The sequence below is a fragment of the Dipodomys merriami genome, unplaced genomic scaffold, assembly GCF_024711535.1.
Source record: "Dipodomys merriami isolate MVZ:Mamm:240054 unplaced genomic scaffold, mDipMer1.0.p SCAF_12, whole genome shotgun sequence".
NCBI classification, from domain to species: Eukaryota; Metazoa; Chordata; class Mammalia; order Rodentia; family Heteromyidae; genus Dipodomys; species Dipodomys merriami.
In genome coordinates, this window is record NW_027202493.1 from 1,439,234 (window position 1) to 1,459,920 (window position 20,687).

Genomic DNA, 20,687 nt, shown 5'->3' on the forward strand with positions numbered 1-20,687 from the left:
TGCACTCTTCTGGGCAGGAAAACAAGATCCTATCCCAAAAGTAACCAGCAAAAAGAAAAAACAAAAAACCAGGGCTGGAAGTATGGACCAGCAAGCTCAAGGACCTGAGTTCAAATCGTAGAACCTCCTTTCCTGAAGACTTGGAAAAGCCAGATGTTTCTTCTTGTACCCCATTATGACCTCATTCTATCCATATCTCTTCCCTTTCCTATATCCCCCATTGCCTCATCTCACAAACTCACACCCTGGAGCAAGCCTTCTCAGCAGCTCTGTAACACTGTCAGTGTGACACTCACTAGCACCCCGCAATAGGAATCCAGGTTTTCTCAGAGGTACTGCTCTGCCCTCACAGAGCAGGGTGGGAAACAGAAGAGCAAGGGACAGTCAGTAGCGCAACTATTTGAGACATACCACTTCAAACATGAGCCCCACCTGAGAAATTATTTCTCAAAACAAATCACATCAAATATTTTTAAAAATCTACCACTAGTAAATCAGATAAGCAGTTATGTTCCAAATGTGATGGGTTTATTTTATTTTACTCTGATGCAAAACCAAAGATTCCACTATAGCACAGAGACCAATGTATGAAAAGGTCATGAGAAAGTGTGGGACATGCAGGGCGTGATGTGCAAACTGGAGGGTCGGGTCACTTCCTTTAACATGACACTACATTGTCGCTGAGGAACACATTTAAATTAACACTGCACAACTCAATTGAAATGTGGCACAAACATGACAACTTCCAGGCATGCCTTCAAGGACCTCCCTTAAGATGGACTTGTAATCTCTAGACTTCAGTGTAAGAAGGATTACAATTCTTTGGAAGAATAAAAAGTTCACACTCTTGAAATTTCACAGAAGAATTTTTAAGGCCAAAACATAGTGGGTTCATTTCTCTTCACTTGTAGGGACAAATCTGCTGCTTTACTCAAAAATCAACCTAGGCTTCCAGTTCAAATCCCAACCCAACCTTGTGCCCTCCTGCGTTGAAGTTCTTCCCATCGACTAACGCTGATAGGGTCAGTTTGACTCCTGGAAAGAAGAAAACACCAAAATCACTTACAGTCAGTATTATAACCAGACTAAAATTCTCTAGAAATTCTGAGTAAAGTCAATGGCTAAAATAAGCTACACTAAACCAGCAGAGACTATCTAAAAGAAATCTCTGGTCTATAATGAGTAAAGTATCACAAAGAATTACATTTGGAGGTTAGTATTAATGAGTGGGCAGCAAACTCCAAGGCAATAGTAAGCTCATCTTGATTATATACAGGAATATTCAGACTTTCTAAATTCTCAGACTTTCTGCCTGAAAAATCAAAACAGTCTGCTATAAAACAATCTGAGTCAAGGTCCCATGGTTATTGTAAGCTGTTCTAAATTAATCTCATTATTCTTCTACCACTCTCTATCCTAATCCCCTTACATACCTGGCCGAAGAGTCTGAGTATAACCCAGTCCAATCAGGCTGGCATTATTTACTTTAGCCTAAGATTAAGAGATGGAAATAGAAAACAATCAATTTCATAATTTAAAAGTCCAAAAAACCACTATTTCACACATAAAGTTTCCTAAGCTAAAAAGCACCTTGAGTTCAATCTAGAATTACTGAAACTGAAAACTGAATAGATAAAAGATACATCCTAAAGCCAGGCGCCGGTGGCTCAAGCCTGTAATCCTACTCAGGAGGCTGAGATCTGAGGATCAAGGTTCAAAGCCAGCCCAGGCAGGAAAGTCGGTGAGACTCTTACTCCAATAAACCACAAAAAAAACGGAAGTAGCGCTGTGGCTCAAGTGGTAGAGCGCTCACCTTGAGCTGAAGAGCGCAGGGACAGCACCCAAGCCCAGAGTTCAAGCCCCATGACCAACCAAAAAAAAAGATAAATCCTACGTCAATAAGACTCGTAGGAAAGGTAGGAACTGTGAGAATAATACACCTTTTAAAGTCCTTAAGTAAAATTTTAAAGCATAAACACCCTGTGTATCAAATTCTTTGAGATGCCAGTATATGATCTTTGACAGAGGAAAAAAAGGGTCCAAATCTTGGCATTGTTAGTTACTACTGGTCTTAACCTAGTTTCTAAGCCTCAGGAAATCCTGGATGAGCATTAACACTTTTCACCACATGAAGAAATTTGTGAAGATGAAATAATACATGAAAAACCTTAGCACAGTACCTGATATTTAAGGGTTCAATTCTATTAATATTAGTAAGAATCATGATAGTTATAGACATAAATAACCTAATCCTATGAGTTTTTAAGTAAGAAAATGCTGAGGCCAAATGGATAACTTATATCATAAGTTCAGACCACAGTCAAATAAATGGGACTAGGGCTAGAACCCACATTTTTTGCTTTAGGCATAAAAAAAACTTCAGTTATGTTAATGCTTAATGAGTTAGCTCATTAGAGTTAATAAAAAAACATGAAACCACAACTATATCTCAACATTCATTTACAACTGGATGAAAATCTAAGAGCAGATCCAATCTGGAAGCATATTCTTACAGATAGAGAAGTTCTACAATCCAGCTTGTATTTAGCAGCAATGCCAAAACGGGTATTGTTGCTACCAGCCGTCCATGCAAGATTTATTGATGTTTCAATCTTCTCATTAACTTTCTGGTAGATGGAGCCTCCAAATTCAGTGCCATCATTCCTGTTCTCATGGAGTAAGAAACAGCCATAAATATTAGTCTGTACCATTCTTCCTTATGACAAGGAAATAAATTCTAAGGTTATTTAAACAGAGATTCCACTTTGCAACTACAGATTTAAGTAAACTTCCAGCATAAACAGCTACTAAACAAATGAAATCCCACGAAGCAACTTATAAATATCGAATTAAAAAATATAAGCACTTAATTTATTTACTTGGTTCCTCTGTATAATGTAAAATTACTTAGACATGTTTTAATTATTCAGACACTTCAGGTAAATATGATCTATAGTTCTCTTTTACAGAATTAAAATACTTCAAGTAGAATTCAATAAGGATTCTGCAAAAACAGAGAAGCAAAAGTATATAAATAAGGTAATGCTGGATCTTACTAACAACATACTCTTCAAATGAGAAAGCAAATTCCTTACAATACCCAAAGGTGTTGCTGTAGGATACCTCAATTACTGCTCTGAAGTATCCAATGTTTTTCCTAGTAATAGCATTTCTTCCCTTTTGATACCATTGTTTATATACCACTGGGTGACTTTGCTCTAGCATCATAAATCAATTGGCACCTATCTAAAGGAGAGCAGTCTGCCAGATTTCAGAAACATACAACTTGCTCTTTGCTTCTGCTTCCTAGTATAGCTGCTGTGTCCAATAGGCCAAGTGATAAAATACAATTTAAAAGTTCAAGTTCACTCAGCCAACAGAATACAACCTGAGTAACTGGAACTCAGGACAGCTTAGAGGACTCTTGTAACTTCTACATGCAATAGGGATAGCTGGATTCTCATCAAAGATACCTAAAAGCCTCCACAGAATTACTGGGCATACTCCAGGAAACTCAAATCAATTTGGTGAGTGTTCTTAGTGGTCAACATGTAGAAACCACAGGAAGCAGAGTATCTCTAAAAGGTCCCTTTTATCAGGAGTAATGTATGCCCTGGGGCATTTCTAGAAATTCTAGAGCTTCCCAAAGTCTGGAGAAGGCTGAGGCCAGTAACTACCAGTAGCACAATACAATGAACTCAATGCACAAGCTTTCTGATAATGCTTTGCTTTGTCAGCAAGCCAGACATCAGTGGCTCAGGCCTGTAATCCTAGCTACTTAGGAGGCTAAGATGAGAGAATTATAGTTGGAAGCCAGCCTGGACAGGAAAGTCCAAAAGACTCTTACACCTTCAATTAACCACCAAAAACATAACAAAACAGCCAGAAATGGAGCTGTGGCTCAAGTGGTAGATTACTAATCTTGAAAAATAGTTCAGAGACAGCATCTAAGACCTGAGTTCAAGCCCCATGACTGACATAAAAAAAAATAATAAAAAAAATTAAAAACCAGTGAGCACAGCAAAGCTGGGTACCTACCAAAGTATATTACCATCACTCTGACATTCTCAACATGCTTATGACCAGAAATTGGGAGAAACTGCCCGGCTATACTGAATTACACTTACACATGAGTATGCAGCTGGAAGTCTGCAGCCTTGTAGCCCAGGGCAAAATTATTCTGAGACAGTTTGGATTTGGCTGTGTCAAAACTCATCTGATAGCCAGCAAGCCAACCTTCAAAACCCAACACAGCCCAGCCATAGATGGTTGGTCCAGAAAAATCTATATCCACATTACTGCCAAGACTGAAACAATCCCGTTTATAAGAGGCCTTCAATTTCCCACTCTTCTTCCTATTAAAAAAAAAAAAAAAGAACAATGAGAACAAAAATGAGTTTCTATTATAGAATCTTTATACGAAGACTCATTCTTCCATTGTAAGTATTATTTTGGTAGATGGCATATATTTGGTAAAAATGTTTCACATGAGTTAGCTCTAAAATAAGATTAGCTCTAAAATAAGATTAAGATTAGAAGTGGATATACTATTACTATATATTCCTCACTATAAGCCCAATTAATAAGGTATCTGATAATTTCCTGAAGACATAAACTTGGAGAAACAGGATGGTCAGTGGGTACTAAGTTATAGTTAAGACTCGAAACATAAGTTCTAATGTTTTGTTGTATGGTAGAGACAAATACAGATTATGAACTGTATAACTCAAAAAAGCTAGAAAGAATTTGAAGGTTTTCACTACACACACATAAAAAAGATGAATGTCGGTTGTGGGGCTTGAACTCTGGGCCTAGGAGCTGTTCCTTAGCTCTTCAGCTCAAGGCGAGCACTCTACCTCTTGAGCCACAGCTCCACTTCGGTTTTCTAGTGGTTAATTGAAGATAAGAGTCTCACGGACTTTCCTGCCTGGGCTGGCTTTGAACCGTGATCCTCAGATCTCAGCCTCCTGGGTAGCTAGGATTACAGGCATGAGCCACCAGCACCTAGCTTTGGATAGGCTAATCTTGATTTGAACATTATACAATATTCAAATGTATTGAAACACTGAGTATCACCCCATAAGTATATATAGCATTGTCAAATGTATTTATATAAAAAAAGTAAGATGCTTTAGTGCCAAATTAATAATCTGGAAATGTATGTTTAGATATATAAGAAATCAGAACTTGCTGGGCACCAGTGGCTCATGTCTGTAATCCTAGCTACTTGGGAGACTGAGATCTGAGGATCACAGTTAGAAGCCAGCCTAGATAGGAAAGTCCTGTGAGACTCTTATCTCCAATTAAGCAGCAAAAAAAAAAAAAAAAAACTGGAAGTAAAACTATGGCTCAAGTGGTAGAGCACTAACCTTGAGCACAAAAAGCTCAGGGACATAGCACAGGCCCTGAATTTAAGCCCCAAGACCAGCGTGCGCGTGCATGTGCATACGCACACACAAAATCAGATCTCTTTAAATGTTCCCAAATACCACAAAGAGTAACACCCAAAGTACACTATTAATCTATTATGGAGAGAAGTACATTTTTTGAGAAGAATATGGAGGTACAAAAGTTCAAGCCCTGGCACAGGTGGCTCACGCCTGTACTCTTAGCTACTCAGGAGGCTGAAATCTGAGGATCGCGGTTCAAAGCCAGCTCAGGCAGGAAAAGCCGTGAGACTCTTTTTTTTTGGGGGTCCAGTCGTGGGGCCTGAACTCTGGGCCTGGGCACTGTCTCTCAGCTCTTCAGCTCAAGACTAGCACTCTACCACTTGAGCCACAGTGCCACTTCTGGCGTTTTTTCTTTTTTTTGCTTATGTGATGCTGGGGAATCGAACCCAGGGCTTCAGGCATGCAAGGCAAACACTCTACCACTGAGCCACCTTCCCAGCCCAGCTGTGAGACTCTATCTCCAAACCAGAAGTGGCACTGTGGCTCAAAGCTGAAGAGCTGAGGAACAGCACCCAGGCCCAGAGTTCAAGACCCACGACTGACCAAAAAAAAAAAGTTCAAGCCCTGGTACCTGACCAAAAAGAAAAAAAGTGATAGAACTTGTTGTTATATAACTTGTTGTCGTTATATATATGCATTTACACACTCCATCCTTCATACAGTAGGGACTATGTCAAGACGATAGGACATGACACAATCCCCGATTTTCATGAGGAAACACACTGAGGTGCAGGGTGGTTTTATAAAGGCTAAAGAAACCCCATAGGTGACAGTGTTATATGTCTAGATTACACTCCTAAGAAACTACCTTCTCAGCAGAATACTACATCCCTCAATCTTTAGGAAACTTAGGATATTGCTATGGACGCAGATTTTCGAGATCTTAGACCTTTTATATGGTGTGCTTCTCTGGAATAGATTTATAAATTCTTGTTCATTTGTTCAATTTTCAAATGGGGGACACTCTATCGTTACATGGGTTTCAGTGTTTCTAACAGCAGTCTCCTGAGTTCTCCTACCTCTATACTTTTTATTGCAAGTCTGTTATAAAACATTAAGCTCTAAGGCTTCAAAACAATTAAGGAAATAGGGCTTGGATAATTACCCTGTGTTCGGTACAAATATGGTATCAAGAGTCAGTTTCAACCCTTCAGCCAACTGAAAAACAAAGATTTAAAATTAACAATTAGTAATTTTCAATCTTTTGACTCAAAAAAGAAAAAACAAATTTTAAGTTTCCTGACTACTTCGGTAACATCACCAAAAAAAGAAAGAGCTACATATTAAATTACAAATAATTACCTCCAATCTTTCCCTATCCCCTTAACTCCTCCCCTCATCCTCAGACTCCTAATGATTTAAGAAGAACCCTTAGGGGGCTGGGAAGGTGGCTCAGTGGTAGAGCGCTTGCCTTACATGCTTGAGGCCCTGGGTTCGATTCCTCAGCACCACATAAGCAAAAAGAAAAAAAGCCAGTTGGTGCTGTGGCTCAAGTGGTAGAGTGCTAGCCTTGAGCTAAAGAGTTGAGGGACAGCGCCCAGGCCCAGAGTTCAGGCCCCACGACTGGACCCAAAAAAAAAAAAAAAAAAAAAAGAAAAAGAAGAAGAACAACCCTTAAACCCAGGAGTTCTAGATTAGCCTGGGAACTCAGACCCCTCAGGTGTGTTGGGTATTTTTCCTCTCAAAAGGAAAAATGGCTTATCCCTGGGAGATAAGACCTGAGAATCACAGCAAAAAGCTAGCCCAAGCAGGAAAGTTGTGACACTCTTATTTCCAATTAACCACCAAAAAGCCAAGAGTGTAGCTGGGGCTCAAGTGGCAGAGCACTTGCCTTGGGTGAAAAGATGAAGTGAGAACATAAAGCCCTGAGTTCAAGTCCCAGTAATGGCACAAAAAGAAGGGAGGTTACAACATATACACTAAATCCTATTACAGCAAGTAACATACACTACAGTGCAAAAAGAACAGAATTCTCCATGACAAATAATCTTGCCACCAGCACCTGGTGGCTCACACCTTTAATCAATCCTAAAGACTCAGAAGACAGAGATCTGAGGATCACAGTTCAAAGCCAGCCCAGGCAGGAAGTCTATAAGACTCTTAACTCCAGTCAACCAGCAAAAAGCCAGAAGTGGAGCTGTGCCTCAAGTGGTAGAGTAGCTCTTTTGGAGCCTCCTGAGTAGCTGGATTACAGGCATGAGCCATCAGCACCCAGCTAGCAGAAAAATATTCCTATAAAAAATATTCTATAAAAAGCTCGAGGCCCCGGTGGCTCATGCCTGTAATCCTAGCTACTCAGGAGGCTGAGATCTGAGGATCACAGTTCAAAGCCAGCCTGCCTGGGCAGGAAAGTCCATGAGACTTTTATCTCCAATAAACTACTCAGAAAAAGCCAGAAATGTGGCTGTGGCTCAAGTGGTAGAACACTATCCTTGAGTAAGAGAGACTCAGGAACAGATGCCAGGCCCAGAGTTCAAGCCCCAGGACCAGCCAAAAAAAAAAAAAGCTCAGGAACAGTATCTAGACCCTGAGTTCAAGCTGCACGATCAGAAGAAAATAATAATAAACTTGCTATCCCTTAATAAAACCCAATCCTTAATAAGACAACTTATTCAGGTGAACCTGTTTATTATCTACATTTGCCAATGAGTATACAGACATACCTTAAATAACAGTGCCCTGTACACAGTGAGCACCTGACAAGAATCTGCTAATATATTTTCTCCTTGAAAACATTAAAGAATTTTAGGAACAATTTTCTATAGAGCCAATTTTGCAATGTTCATAAAACTAAGCTTACTATAAATAGTGTATTTTATTCAGGAGAGATTTAGCTATGTAACAGAATAAATACTGGTCAGAACAAAGATGCAATGTGCCAGCATACTCACAATCAAAGTCTTATTTTCTAGAAACAAGACACACACATACACCCACACACACCCACACACACCCACACCCCCCCCCACACACACACACGCCCCATACAGAGAAGAAATACAGCTAATATATAGGATTGTAAGATCTCATTCAGATTACATTTTAGGCTTAATCATCATTCCATTTGTGCCAGAGATAATGAACTGTGAGTTCTAATAGTTTCTCTTACCTTATTCTCCAAAGAGATCTCTGTCCCAAGAGTATTGTCTGTGTTCCATTTTTGGGTGAAGGTAAGTCCATAGTTACAGACCTTATACTTGGTCTCTAGATTGCCTGACGCTTTCCCTGTATCAGTATATGCATGACCAGAAGTAGAAAATTCCTGGTAAGAAAAAAAAAATCACTTTAAAATAATCCCACAAAATAGAAAACACTTACAAAGCAGTGTTCAACTGCATCAGAAACCAATACAATTTACTTTTCACAACAGCCCTTTCTCTACAGTACCACAGTTCCTGTTTTTTCTCTTTCTAAATATTTTAACTAGTTTTACATCTTTCTATTACTTCACTCTAAGGTTGATATTTATTTTTCCATTCACTATCACTGGATATATTTTTTTCTTTTTTTTTTTTTTTTTTTGGGGGGGGGGTCTGGTCGTGGGGCCTGAACTCTGGGCCTGGGCGCTGTCCATCAGCTCTTCAGCTCAAGGCTACAGCTCTACCACTTGAGCCACAGCACCACTTCTGGCTTTTTTCTCTGTGCTTATGTGGTGCTAAGGAATCAAACTCAGGGCCTCAGGCATGCAAGGCAAGCGCTCTACCACTGAGCCACCTTCCCAGCCCTATATTTTTCTTTAGCAGAAAAAATTCATATATATTTTTGTTGGTCGTGTGGCTTGAACTCAGGGCCAGGTCCCTATCCCTGAGCTTTTCTGCCCAAGGCTAGTGCTCTACCACTGGGAGTCACAGCTCCACTTTCAGTTTTCTGGTGGGCTTTCTAATGGACTTTCCTGCCACAATTCTCAGATTACAGCCTCTTCAGTAGCTAGGATTATAGGCATGAGCCACCAGCACCCAGCTAGTAGAAAAATATTTCTATAAACAAATGTCTTTTCTAAAAAGACAAAAATACTTAAACATCTTTCTTAAGTATTTTTCTTTGATGGCCTACAGAGATGATCTCTGTAATACATTTCACACAACTATCAAATTTAGAGATCCACAAAACCCCAAACACTATCATCTCATTCTGTTTGTTTCACTATGGATCAAACAGAGTACTTACACACACCAGGTAAGTACTGTACCATTGAGCTACATCCTCAGCCTGATGCTTTTTTAAAACTTGATTTTTGTGGGCTAGGGCTATACCATAGTGGTACAGTGCTTGCCTACTTTGTGAAAGGTCTTGGGTTTGATCCCCAGCTCTGCAAGATAGACAAAGACAGGCAGACAGAAATTTACTGTGGAAAAATGCATTTAATATAAAGCTTACCATTTTAACAACCATCAAGTATAAAGTGGCATTAAGCACTGCTTTTGTCCCAAAGCTATCTGCAAAACTTTCAACATAAGTAATTTCGGTATTTACAATGGTCTGTTTTCATAATAAAATGGAGGGCTAATTTATCCCAGTTCCCTCTACCAGCCTGTGGTCTTCTAATATGGGCCTATCAAATAGTTCCTGGAATGCCTCAAGTATATCCTTCCAATTTAAGTGTCCTTTCAGTCATATGACCATCAGCAATTAAAAATAGACCTTCTTCAAGAAGGGGGAAACAGTCAACACCTGTCACTGGTAATCTATGTCTGTCAAGGAAGGAAAAAAAAAACATGTTGATTGGCCCATTTCTGAAATACTGCCAACAGCAATAAAAAGCTGCCAAACCTGAGCAGTTCTGTCTTACTGCCTACAAAATGAGCTCTCCCTTTACTAAACATCATGGCCCAACTCTAGTCCACAGGCAATGAAACAGTGGGAGACTGTGATCTTCTATCAACACCCTACAGAAAGCTTTCAACCAGTATCATGCTGCATACTTAGGGCAAAGCATTACCAAAAACTGATAAAATATTAGTCATGTTTAACAGTTAAAGTAATTCTTTAATGTGAAAAAAATTTTTTTAGTAGCTCCAACTATCCAGTGTTGAGTATTTCTACATTTATGACAAGTATAGCAGATATAAATCTTCGTTTTGTCATTGGGAAAACACAAAATTAAGGTGATGGAATAGGCAACATGTCTTACTTGCTATTATCATTTTTGTTCTAATTCAGTTGTGTTCTAATTTCACAATGTCATCAGGTAAAAACGTCATTTATGACATACATATGACACTTTTAGCTCTACATTAAATGTCAGTAAGCAACAAAAACGTTACTGTCAATTAGGCAACATACAGTAAAAAACACCTAGATACAATCTAAGAAATGTGAATGAATAAAATTTATTTTAAGTCAGTACCAGAAACCAAGCAACCACAAAAACATGCATAAAAATAGCATTTGTTCCTTACCATCTGAATGAGTATTACCATACCACAGCAGCATGATAGGGAGAGAAAATTTAGTTGATGACTTTTGTAATACAAACTTGTAAAAATTTCAAAATCTAATCAAAATGCATATAACTTTTCAGTCTTTACCAGAATTATACACATAATATGCCCACCTTCATAAGGCAGATGCATATATATGTATATATATATATATGTATATATATATATGTATGTATGTATGTATGTATGTATGTATCTCCATTTATCCACTTATGCTAGAAAAACCAAGAGAATGAAAGTAACAAACCAAGGTTGTACTCTATACAATACAAAATATCAATGGAGGTTCACATGCTTTTTATCCTTCTAATTAAATTATATTAAAAAATAAAATTCACATGGTTTGAATAAGTAAATACCAACAAAAAATGCAGCCAATAAGGAGAAATCAGAAAATAAGGTGAATTAATAAAAACTGCTCTAGCTGGGCACCGGTGGCTCACACCTGTAATCCTAGCTACTCAGGAGGCTGAGATCTGAGAATTGCAGTTCAAAGCCAGCCAAAGCAAGAAAGTTCATGAGACTCTTATCTCCAATTAACTACCTGAAAACAGGAAGTGGCACTGTGGCTCAAGTGGTAGACTGCTCGCCTTTAGCTGAAGAGCTCAGGGACAGCTCCCTGGCCCAGAGTTCAAACTCCACAACTGAAAAAAAATAATTTTTTAAAAAAAATTTTAAAAAATAAAAACTGCTCTATTTGCAGAGATTTTTGAAAGGTCTATGACTGATACCTTGAAAATATGTCAACATATTCTTTACCATATTCTTTTGGGGGGGGGGAGCAGTCGTGGGGCCTGAACTCTGGGCCTGGGTACTGTCCCTCAGCTCTTCAGCTCAAGGCTAGGCTCTGCTCTGCCACTTGAGCCATAGCACCACTTTCGGCTTTTTCTGCTTATGTGGTGCTTGAGGAATCGAACCAAGGCAAGCACTCTACCACTGAGCCACCTTCCCAGCCCTCTTTACCATATTCTTAATTTCCACTAAGAAAAAAAGTTAAAAACATCAGTTTAAAAGTATAGAACAGCCAAGCGCTGATAGCTAACACCTATAATCCTAGCTACTCAGGAGGCTGAGATCTGAGGATCACAGTTCAAAGCCAGCCTGGGCAGGAAAGTCTATGAGACTCTTATCTCCTATTAACCACCAGAAAACCAGAAGTGGCACTGTGGGTCAAGCCGCAGAATGCTCACCTTGAGCTGAAGAGCTCATGGACAGCTCCCAGGCCCAATGTTCAAGCCCCATGACCAAAAACAAAAAAAAGTGTAGAACAGCCAGGCAGTGGTGGTTCATGCCTATAATACTAGCTACTCAGGAGGCTGAGATCTGACGATCCCAATTCAAAGCCAGCCCATGCAGGAAATTCCATGACACTCCAATTAAACTACCAGAAAACTGGAAGTGGTGCTTATTAGGAAACTGAATCATGAGGGTATCAGAATAAAGAAAGAGCAGAAAATGATTTCAACAGACCAGATCAACTTTAATGAGGAGTTGAAAAGAGATGTCATGGTGACCTGAGAAGAGTCAGGAGACATGAGGCAGGCGAGATGGCAACAGGGGTGGAGGGGTTTAAGTAGGGTCATGGTGAGGGGGCAGGGTCACAGGGAGCTCAAGTGTTCAGAATCTCCTGAGTTTATGGTACAGATCTGGTAGGTCCAGGAACTTTTATTAAGTCTTCTGCCCCATATGCTTCTAGAAATTCAGGTGCCTATCACCTGGGGTGGGGGTAGGGAATTAGAATTTCATGTTTAGATTAAGATTCTGGGCTGGAGACTGGGCTAGAGAATTTAGGGAAAATCCCCTAGGGAGAAGGGTAGTCAGTGGGCCAAACCATGGAAGTAACATTGAGTTATGAGAACAAAGCAGCTTTCTATCAGCACTCTGGCTCAAAATGGCAAAATGCTGGCCTTGAACAAAATAACTCAGAGACAGCACCAAGTTGGCCTTCAAGCTCCACAACTGACAGGAAAAAAAAAAATGTAGAAAACCTATATACACACATGTACAAATGTATCTTATTTTTACATTTCATTTAATCATGAGAAACAGATTAACTACATTTCTCCATGGAAAATAGAAGTTTAGTACATACACACCTACATATATGTAAATACACATACATACTCATGAAATATGATAATCTTGCTTTTTATACATACTAATTGTATAAAAGGGGTTTTATTGATATTCTATAACTTCTAAGAGTAATATGCAGAATACTTTTATATCACAGGCACCAATGTCTCCCCCAGAATTCAACATCATAGTCTAAAATGTGAGAGTAGGACTAAGCTGTACGGGAGATAACATAGTGCCAAAGTCTACTGCTTCACATAGTGAATCAATGATTTTAAAGCAAGTTCCTTTAGGTTAATTACACTACATCTACCAAAATGTATTAGGTACTCACCACTCCACTACAAGACTTGGTTCTCAGATCTATTTTGACCATGCCAAACCCTAGATACAAATACACAAAAACAAAGTAATGCACAAAATGTAACACTCCAGTTTTCTTTTAACTCAACAAATATGAAAATAATACATAGTACCATCACATGAAAATACATAGTATTCCTGTTCAATTCCAACTGAACTGTAACCAAGAGCAATTTTAAATCCCATCAAAATGAAAAAAAGACATACTTTAAAATTTTAAATAACAAATGAAAAACATTTCAAGAATGAGCCAGTAAATGGCTTCTAACTATAATACTAGCCAAGCAGGAGGCTGAGATATGAGGAAATCTCTGTTCAAAACTAGCCAACCAGGGGCTGGGAAGGTGGCTCAGTGGTAGAGTGCATGCCTTGCATGCATGAGGCCCTGGGTTCGATTCCTCAGCACCACATAAGCAAAAAGTAAAAAGCCGGAAGTGGTGCCGTGGCTCAAGTGGTAGAGAGCTAGCCTTGAGCTGAAGAGCTGAGGGACAGCACCCAGGCCCAGAGTTCAGGCCCCATGACCGGACCCAAAAAAAAAAAAAAAAAAAACTAGCCAACCAGAAAGTTAGTGAGTCTCTTATCTCTAATTAACCAGCAAAAAAACTGGATGTGAAGCTGTGGTTCAAGTGCCAGTCTTGAGCAAAAAAGCTCAGGGACATCACCCAGGCTCTGAGATCAAGCACCAGTACCAGCACCAAAAAAGAATTCTGAGAATGAAAATTACCAGATGATATATATACACGAAGTTAAAATATAATTAATATTAGTAAAAAAAAAAAGCCAAATGTGTGCAGCAAAAAAAATAAATTTAAATCTAAGAATATATATAGTTTTATCTTTCCCTTCATGAAAACTGAAAAAAAAATTATATGGGAAGTACTTTCATTGTCCCCAAGGCCAGCCAAAAGATATATAAGTGTTATATACATATATTATTTCATGTTACAGACAAAATATGTACATATATATACATGTGTATTTGTACATAATTGCTTGTTATGCTGTAAGAGACTATACTTTTAAAGAATGAAATCTAGGGGCTGGGAAGGTGGCTCAGTGGTAGAGCGCTTGCCTTGCATGCATGAAGCCCTGGGTTCAATTCCTCAGCACCACATAAACAGAAAAAGCCAGAAGTGGGGCTGTGGCTCCAGTAGTAGAGCACTAGCCTTGAGCTAAAGAGCTGAGGGGCAGCACTCAGGCCCAGAGTTCAGGCCCCACAACCAGCAAAAAAAAAAAAAAGAATATGATCTAATAATCTGTTAATTATTCCTTAAGACCTGGGAAGTAGATTATTTATTTACCCTTATTTTATTAACAGTATCCTACACATAGTAGGCCTTCAACACTAACTCTTTAGGCTAACCTGGAAATGTTCAAATGCCTACTTACCATATCCCTTGTTGAAGATATCCTTGGCAGCCTTTCCTAGGTCACAGTAAGTCGGTGTGTTACACATATCTTTTAAAGGAAAGAAAACAAAAGAATATTCATTTAGCCGGGTGCCAGTGGCTCACACCTGTAATCCTAGCTACTCAGGAGGCTGAGATGTGAGGATGGCAGTTCAAAGCTAGCCCAGGCAATAAAGTATGAAGCCAGCCCAGGCAAAAAGTCCATGAGACTCTTATCTCCAATAAGCTACTTTAAAAAGCCAGAAATGAAGCTGTGGCTCAAGTGGTAGAGCTAGTGCAAAAAGAAGCTCAAGAGCCGGGCGCTGGTGGCTCACACCTGTAATCCTAGCTACTCAGGAGGCTGAGATCTGAGGATCGCGGTTCAAAGCCAGCCCGGGCAGGAAAGACCGTGAGACTCCTATCTCCAATAAACCACCAGAAAAGCAGAAGTGGCACTGTAGCTCAAGTGGTAGAGCGCTCACCTTGAGCTGAAGAGCTGAGGGACAGCACCCAGGCCCAGAGTTCAAGCCCCACGACCGACAAAAAAAAAAAAAAAAAAAAAGAAGCTCAAGGACAACACCCAAGCCCAGAGTTCAGGGCCCAAGACTGGCAAAAATGAAAATAAAACAAAAAACATTCATTCATTGCATGTCTTACTCTTTGATCCTAAGAGGTACACAGTCTTTGCCTCTTCCCTGTCACTGAATTTATGCACTTAATGCAATCAGAATTCAAAGAATGCATTCTGGTCCTGGAAAAACTTTCCAGAATTTTAGAAATTAAAAGTTTTCTCATGAGAGTCAGAGGCCATCTATCTTTCTGATTAAATTCCAAAGAATGCAAAGTTCTCAGTCTGAAAGAGATGCTTTGTTTTATAAACTTGACTTTATAAATAAAATGCAAAACTTACCTTAGAAAAACCTGTCAAACAGCCAAAAAGCTGTGTAGAGAGACAAAGCACACTTTTTAAGAAACCATAAAACTATACAGCCAAACACCTCAGGGCTGGAATTGGAAACATAGTTTAGTGGCAAAATGTCTGCATAATATACACTAGGGTTCAATTCTCAACACCATTAAAAAGAAGCCACATGCTCAGTGCTGGTGGCTCAACACCTATAATCCTAGTACTCAGGAGGCTGAGATCTGAGGATCACAGTTCAAAGCCAGCCCAGGCAGGAAAGTCCATGAGACTCTTATCTCTAACTACCAAAAAACCAGAAGTGGAGCTGTGGCTCAAAGTGGTAGAGCACCAAGTCTTGAGCAAATGAGCTCAGGGACAACCCCCAGGCCCTGATTTCAAGTCCCCTAACCAACTAACCAAGGGGGGGGGGGGGGGGAAAGCCAGGCGATAGGGCTTGTTAGTGCCTATAATCCCAGCTTTTCAGGATGCTGAAGCAGGAGGATCAAAAACTCAAGGCCAGTTTGAGCTGCAAAAGAAGGTACTGTTTCAAAAAAAAAAAACTTACAACTCTAATTGAAATTTTTAATTAAAAAATTATGACAACTGAATATATTTACCCAGAATATTGTCTTTCTTCGAAAACTCTTTCTAAAGTGTTGTAATTTAACCCATGAACCAGAAATAGAAAAGAGCCTAACATGGTATGAACTTAAATTGAAAACCCAAGGTGCTTTAGCTTTATTCTGTAGTTACCCAGCTTTTTTATATTGCCAGTATGACCTTCACACCAAATTCTCCAGAGCCACCAACGCTACTGAGCACAACATTCCTTCTTTGCCCTCTTTGTATAAAGGAAGGCTCTTCTTGTAGTTAGTTCTCATCTATTCCCTGTTGCAGACTCAAAAGCTGTCTAAAGAATTACAGAACCACCACAAGCAGTCTTATTAGCAGGATTTTACATACCAGAAAAATCCAGAGTCTCAGCTAGCCCTTTTGCTTAGTATTTCTGAATCATTTATCTATACAAACTATTGAAATAAATAAGCTATTTGTTTATAAAAAGTCCCAGTCTTTTTTTTTTTTTTTTTTGGGTCCGGTCATGGGACCTGAACTCTGGGCCTGGGAGCTGTCCCTCAGCTCTTCAGCTCAAGGCTAGCGCTCTACCACTTGAGCCACAGCGCCACTTCCGGCTTTTTTCTTTTTGCTTATGTGGTGCTGAGGAATCGAACCCAGGACTTTGAGCATGCAAGGTGAGCGCTCTACCACTGAGCCACCTTCCCAGCCCCAAAAGTCCCAGTCTTAACCTAGACTTCTGCTAAGTTTTATCTATACATCTATGATGTACTTCATTTTGAGTCTGTGCTTTACCCTGAACCTGTCACATACAGCAGACACTATGACATAAAGTTAAGAGGAAAAAGTATAATATAAAAATTACACAAATGAGCTGGATACTGGTAGCTCACAGCTATAATCCTAGCTACTCAGAGGGCTGAAATCTGAGGATCACAATTCGAAGCCAGCCTGGGCAGGAAAAGTCCATAAGACTCTTTATCTCCAACCAACCAGCAAATTTGTAAAGTAGAGCTGTGACTCAAGGAGTAGGATGCCAGCCTGAACAATAAAGCTCAGGGACAGCACCCAAGCTCTGAATTCACACTTCAGTACCAGCACACACCCACACATAAAGTAAAAGAAAAGAGGGCAGGGGGCATAATTCAGTGGTAGAGTGCTTGCTTACTATGTGTGGGGCCTTAGGTTTGATTTCCCAGCACAGAAAATAAATCAGTAAAGGTACTAAGAGTGACACAGATGTACTAACTCAAACCATAATAAAACTTTGCAATAAGCTAAGGGGATTGCACAGTTCACCTCTAGAGCAATTATTTTACAACGTAATTGCTCAAATGATCAATTCTGGACTTTTTACATGTTCTCAGTTCAAATTTGATTTTATTGCTCTTTACGATCACAATCAATGCTGATGTCTGTTAAAACTTTGCCACAAGCCCCCACGTTTGGTGGTCAGTATAGAGACGGAGTTAATATCTACTAAGAAGTGTTTAAAGCTTTAGTCTGGTTTTTCATACCGACAAGACACACACTGAAATATGAATAAGAATCCATATATAGATAATTCAGCATTTCGCTTTATTTTTCAAAACTAGTACAGGCCAAGTAGCTGGCTTAGTTTACTACTGATCTCACTTCTGCCCATTTCAACCTTCCTTTTTCAGGCCCATGATACAGAGGGCAAATGCACTGCTGGTATGATCAAGCAAAAATAGAGGTGACACGAAGACGGCATTACTCGAGAGACAACTACACATTTCTGTTAGCTCTACAAAATTCACTTATTTGTAGACGTGCACTGTACAACGAGCTGCATTCGACCCGCGCGGTGATGGGGGTGTAAACTAGGTAACTCCACTCTACACAACCTCCCACTTAACGAGCCCCTTTTGTTCCCAGTTTCTGATTCACGGGTTGCTCGTCCAGCATCCTCCCGCGGGTCCCAGGGCGGCCCCGCCCGCCGCCGTCGGCCGCCCTTTCCCGTGCGGGCGGCAGGTAGGGCAGGGAGGGGAGGGGGTCTGGGCTCCGGAACTCAGCCTCCCCGGGAGCCACCCTTCCCCCGGGCCTGGCACTGGGGAAGCGGGCCTGGCCGCAGGGCGGGCCGGGTGGTAGAGCCGGAGCGGCGGCGGCTCCACCCCGACGCCGGCGAGCACAGTCCCGCAGGAGCCAGCGTCCCTCGCGGGGCCGGCCCCGCGCCCCGTTAGCCTCTCCGTCCCGGCCTCGTTGGCCTACCACTGTCGGTCTCCGCCCAACTGCGGCCCACCACTCCCCGGTTCCTCCCCCCGCCCGGCCCGACGCCACCATCCTCCTCACCTACAACCCGAGGGCCCGGCCCGCTCCGCCAGGGCAACGCAGAAGGTCTTCTTCGAACCAACGCCGTCCGCGCCTGCGCGGCCTCGCTCCCCCCCGCGGCGCCTGCGCGCCCTGCCGCCCCCGAACGCGAGCGCGCCGCGGAGTCGCGGGTCCGGGCGCCTAGCTCAGCAGCCCGGCGACACTCGCCACCAACTGTCCGACTCCGCGGGCGCGTGCGCAGGAGGGTGTGGACGGGCGGGCGGTAGGGAGAGGCCTAGGGACCGCGGCCTTGCAGGGGCTCCTTCTCGCGAGATCGCCCCGAGGCACCTAGCTACAGTTGCCACGGAGGGGCGGGGGACCGCGCGAAGAGAAGATGTGACTCCTGCGCATCACACCGTCCTTGATTCTCTGCAGGTCTTTATGGGAATTTCATTTCAGACTGACTAAAATTCAAGAATACGATCCTTATTTTCCTCATCCTAAGGATGAGAAAACAAGCTTCCAGGGGGGAAAATGACGTAATCAAGATCACGAAGATATCAGTAGGTTATAATTCAAAGGAAGAAAGGAGGTGGACAAGGGAATGGCCTTTCTTTCGAGAAGAAAACCAAGTGATCAACGTAGGAGAAATTACAGAAGTAAAAACTCACATTGGTGCCAAAATAATTAATGGCTGAGGGTATTCCTGTGGTTTCAAAGTGTCACCCCATAGATTATTTACTAAAAAGAAAAGGGTAATGGTACATAAGGAAATCACCCTTAAGTGACCAAATTTAACATCACGGGAGTGGTAGAAACTGAGAAGCACCCCGCTCCACCTGATGCGTGCAGAACAAAAGATAATGTTCTTGCCAAAGTGTGATTTGTCTCTATTCTTGTGGAAGCAGTCAAATTCTAATCGTGACACAAGTGTGCCCAGACTTTAAAAAAAAAAAAAATGTGGCTTCATGAAAGATTAAGGAGGAAAAGGGCTAGCTTAAGTGCTGGTTCCTGTAATCCTAGGAGGCTGAGATCTGAGGATCATGGTTAAAACTAGGCCCAGGGCAAGAAAGTTAACTAATTTCCAGTTTACTACCAAAGAAGAAAGAAGTGGAGCTCTGGTTAAAGTGGTAGAACACTAGCCTCAAGCAAAAAAGCTAGCCTCAAGCAAAATAACTCAGGACAACACCCAGGCCCAGAGAAGAAAGAAAAAAAGGAAGAGAGGGAAGGAAGGAGAAAGGGAGAGAGGGAGGGAGAAACTTCAACATAAAGACTAACTTACTCAGTATTATAACAATGCAAAGTTTTCTGAAGGAGATGTATCTTGGTTAGGCAGACAAGGTCTTGTTTTTAGGAAATACACGCTGAAATATTTAGAAGTGTGTCTGCCACAAACTCTCAGATGGTCTAAAAAAGAAAAAGAATATGACAATAAATCTAGGTGGAATAGGTATGTATGCTATTGTTGCAATGTTCCAGTAAGTTCTTAAATTTTCAACATAAAAAGGGAGAAACAAATCCACATAGTCTGTGATGATCAGTATGTACAACAGGCTGCTGCTTGATTAATAGGCAAATATTATTTCCCTGCTCTGTGTAAGGCATTTCATGATAAGACATACAGTTAATACGCCTAGGGACTCATAATGTAGTACTTGCACAAATCTGCTGAATGAGTCAGGTATCTTAAGCAAAACTGAATAACCTAGTTGACTAATAAAATAAGCTTTGGAGTCAAAAGCAGATATTTGTATCTCCACTCAGCAAATTTTGTGATCTTAGGCAAGCAATTTACCTTCCAAACACCTAGTCTACATCTATGAAATGGAACTAAATATCTACCCCAGATGATTACACTGGATATTAAATCAAATAATGTACTCATAGCACATATTAGTACCTGGCATATGGAAAACATTCATTAGTTTTAAACAAGATGAAAACTATTATAGGAATTAAAAGATACATAAGCAAAACCTGCATTGATTGACATGTACATGAATATTATAGCAACAACTTCAGCTTTGGTTCATACCTGACCTTTGTTAGACATGCCAGACCATTAAAGAGTAAATAGGAATTTGCCAACATTCTTTGTCTTCTGTTTCTAAAGTCTTTTTTTTGGGGGGGGAGGTCTGGTCGTGGGGCCTGAACTCTGGGCCTGGGCGCTGTCCCTTAACTCTTCAGCTCAAGGCTAGCGCTCTACCACTTGAGCCACATC

General features: G+C 40.8%; 1 protein-coding gene across 2 annotated transcripts; it reads right to left on the bottom strand.

Annotated features, from left to right (window-relative positions):
* Positions 1 to 506: 506 nt before the first annotated feature.
* On the bottom strand, positions 507 to 18,725 carry Vdac3 (voltage dependent anion channel 3). 2 transcript variants are annotated; one of them, XM_070016074.1, is made up of 10 exons: positions 18,509 to 18,725; positions 15,629 to 15,658; positions 14,720 to 14,788; positions 13,302 to 13,351; positions 8,560 to 8,712; positions 6,556 to 6,608; positions 4,128 to 4,355; positions 2,514 to 2,664; positions 1,434 to 1,491; positions 507 to 1,035 (listed from the first exon to the last, which is right to left on the bottom strand). In XM_070016074.1, exons 3-10 carry the CDS (start codon positions 14,784 to 14,786, stop codon positions 944 to 946), a joined length of 852 nt encoding a protein of 283 aa, XP_069872175.1. In that variant the 5' UTR covers positions 14,787 to 14,788; positions 15,629 to 15,658; positions 18,509 to 18,725; the 3' UTR covers positions 507 to 943. The 2 variants fall into 2 exon arrangements, with proteins under 2 accessions (XP_069872175.1, XP_069872176.1); XM_070016075.1 differs by lacking the exon at positions 15,629 to 15,658 and having other exon boundaries at positions 18,509 to 18,722.
* Between the last annotated feature and the right edge of the window lie 1,962 nt (positions 18,726 to 20,687).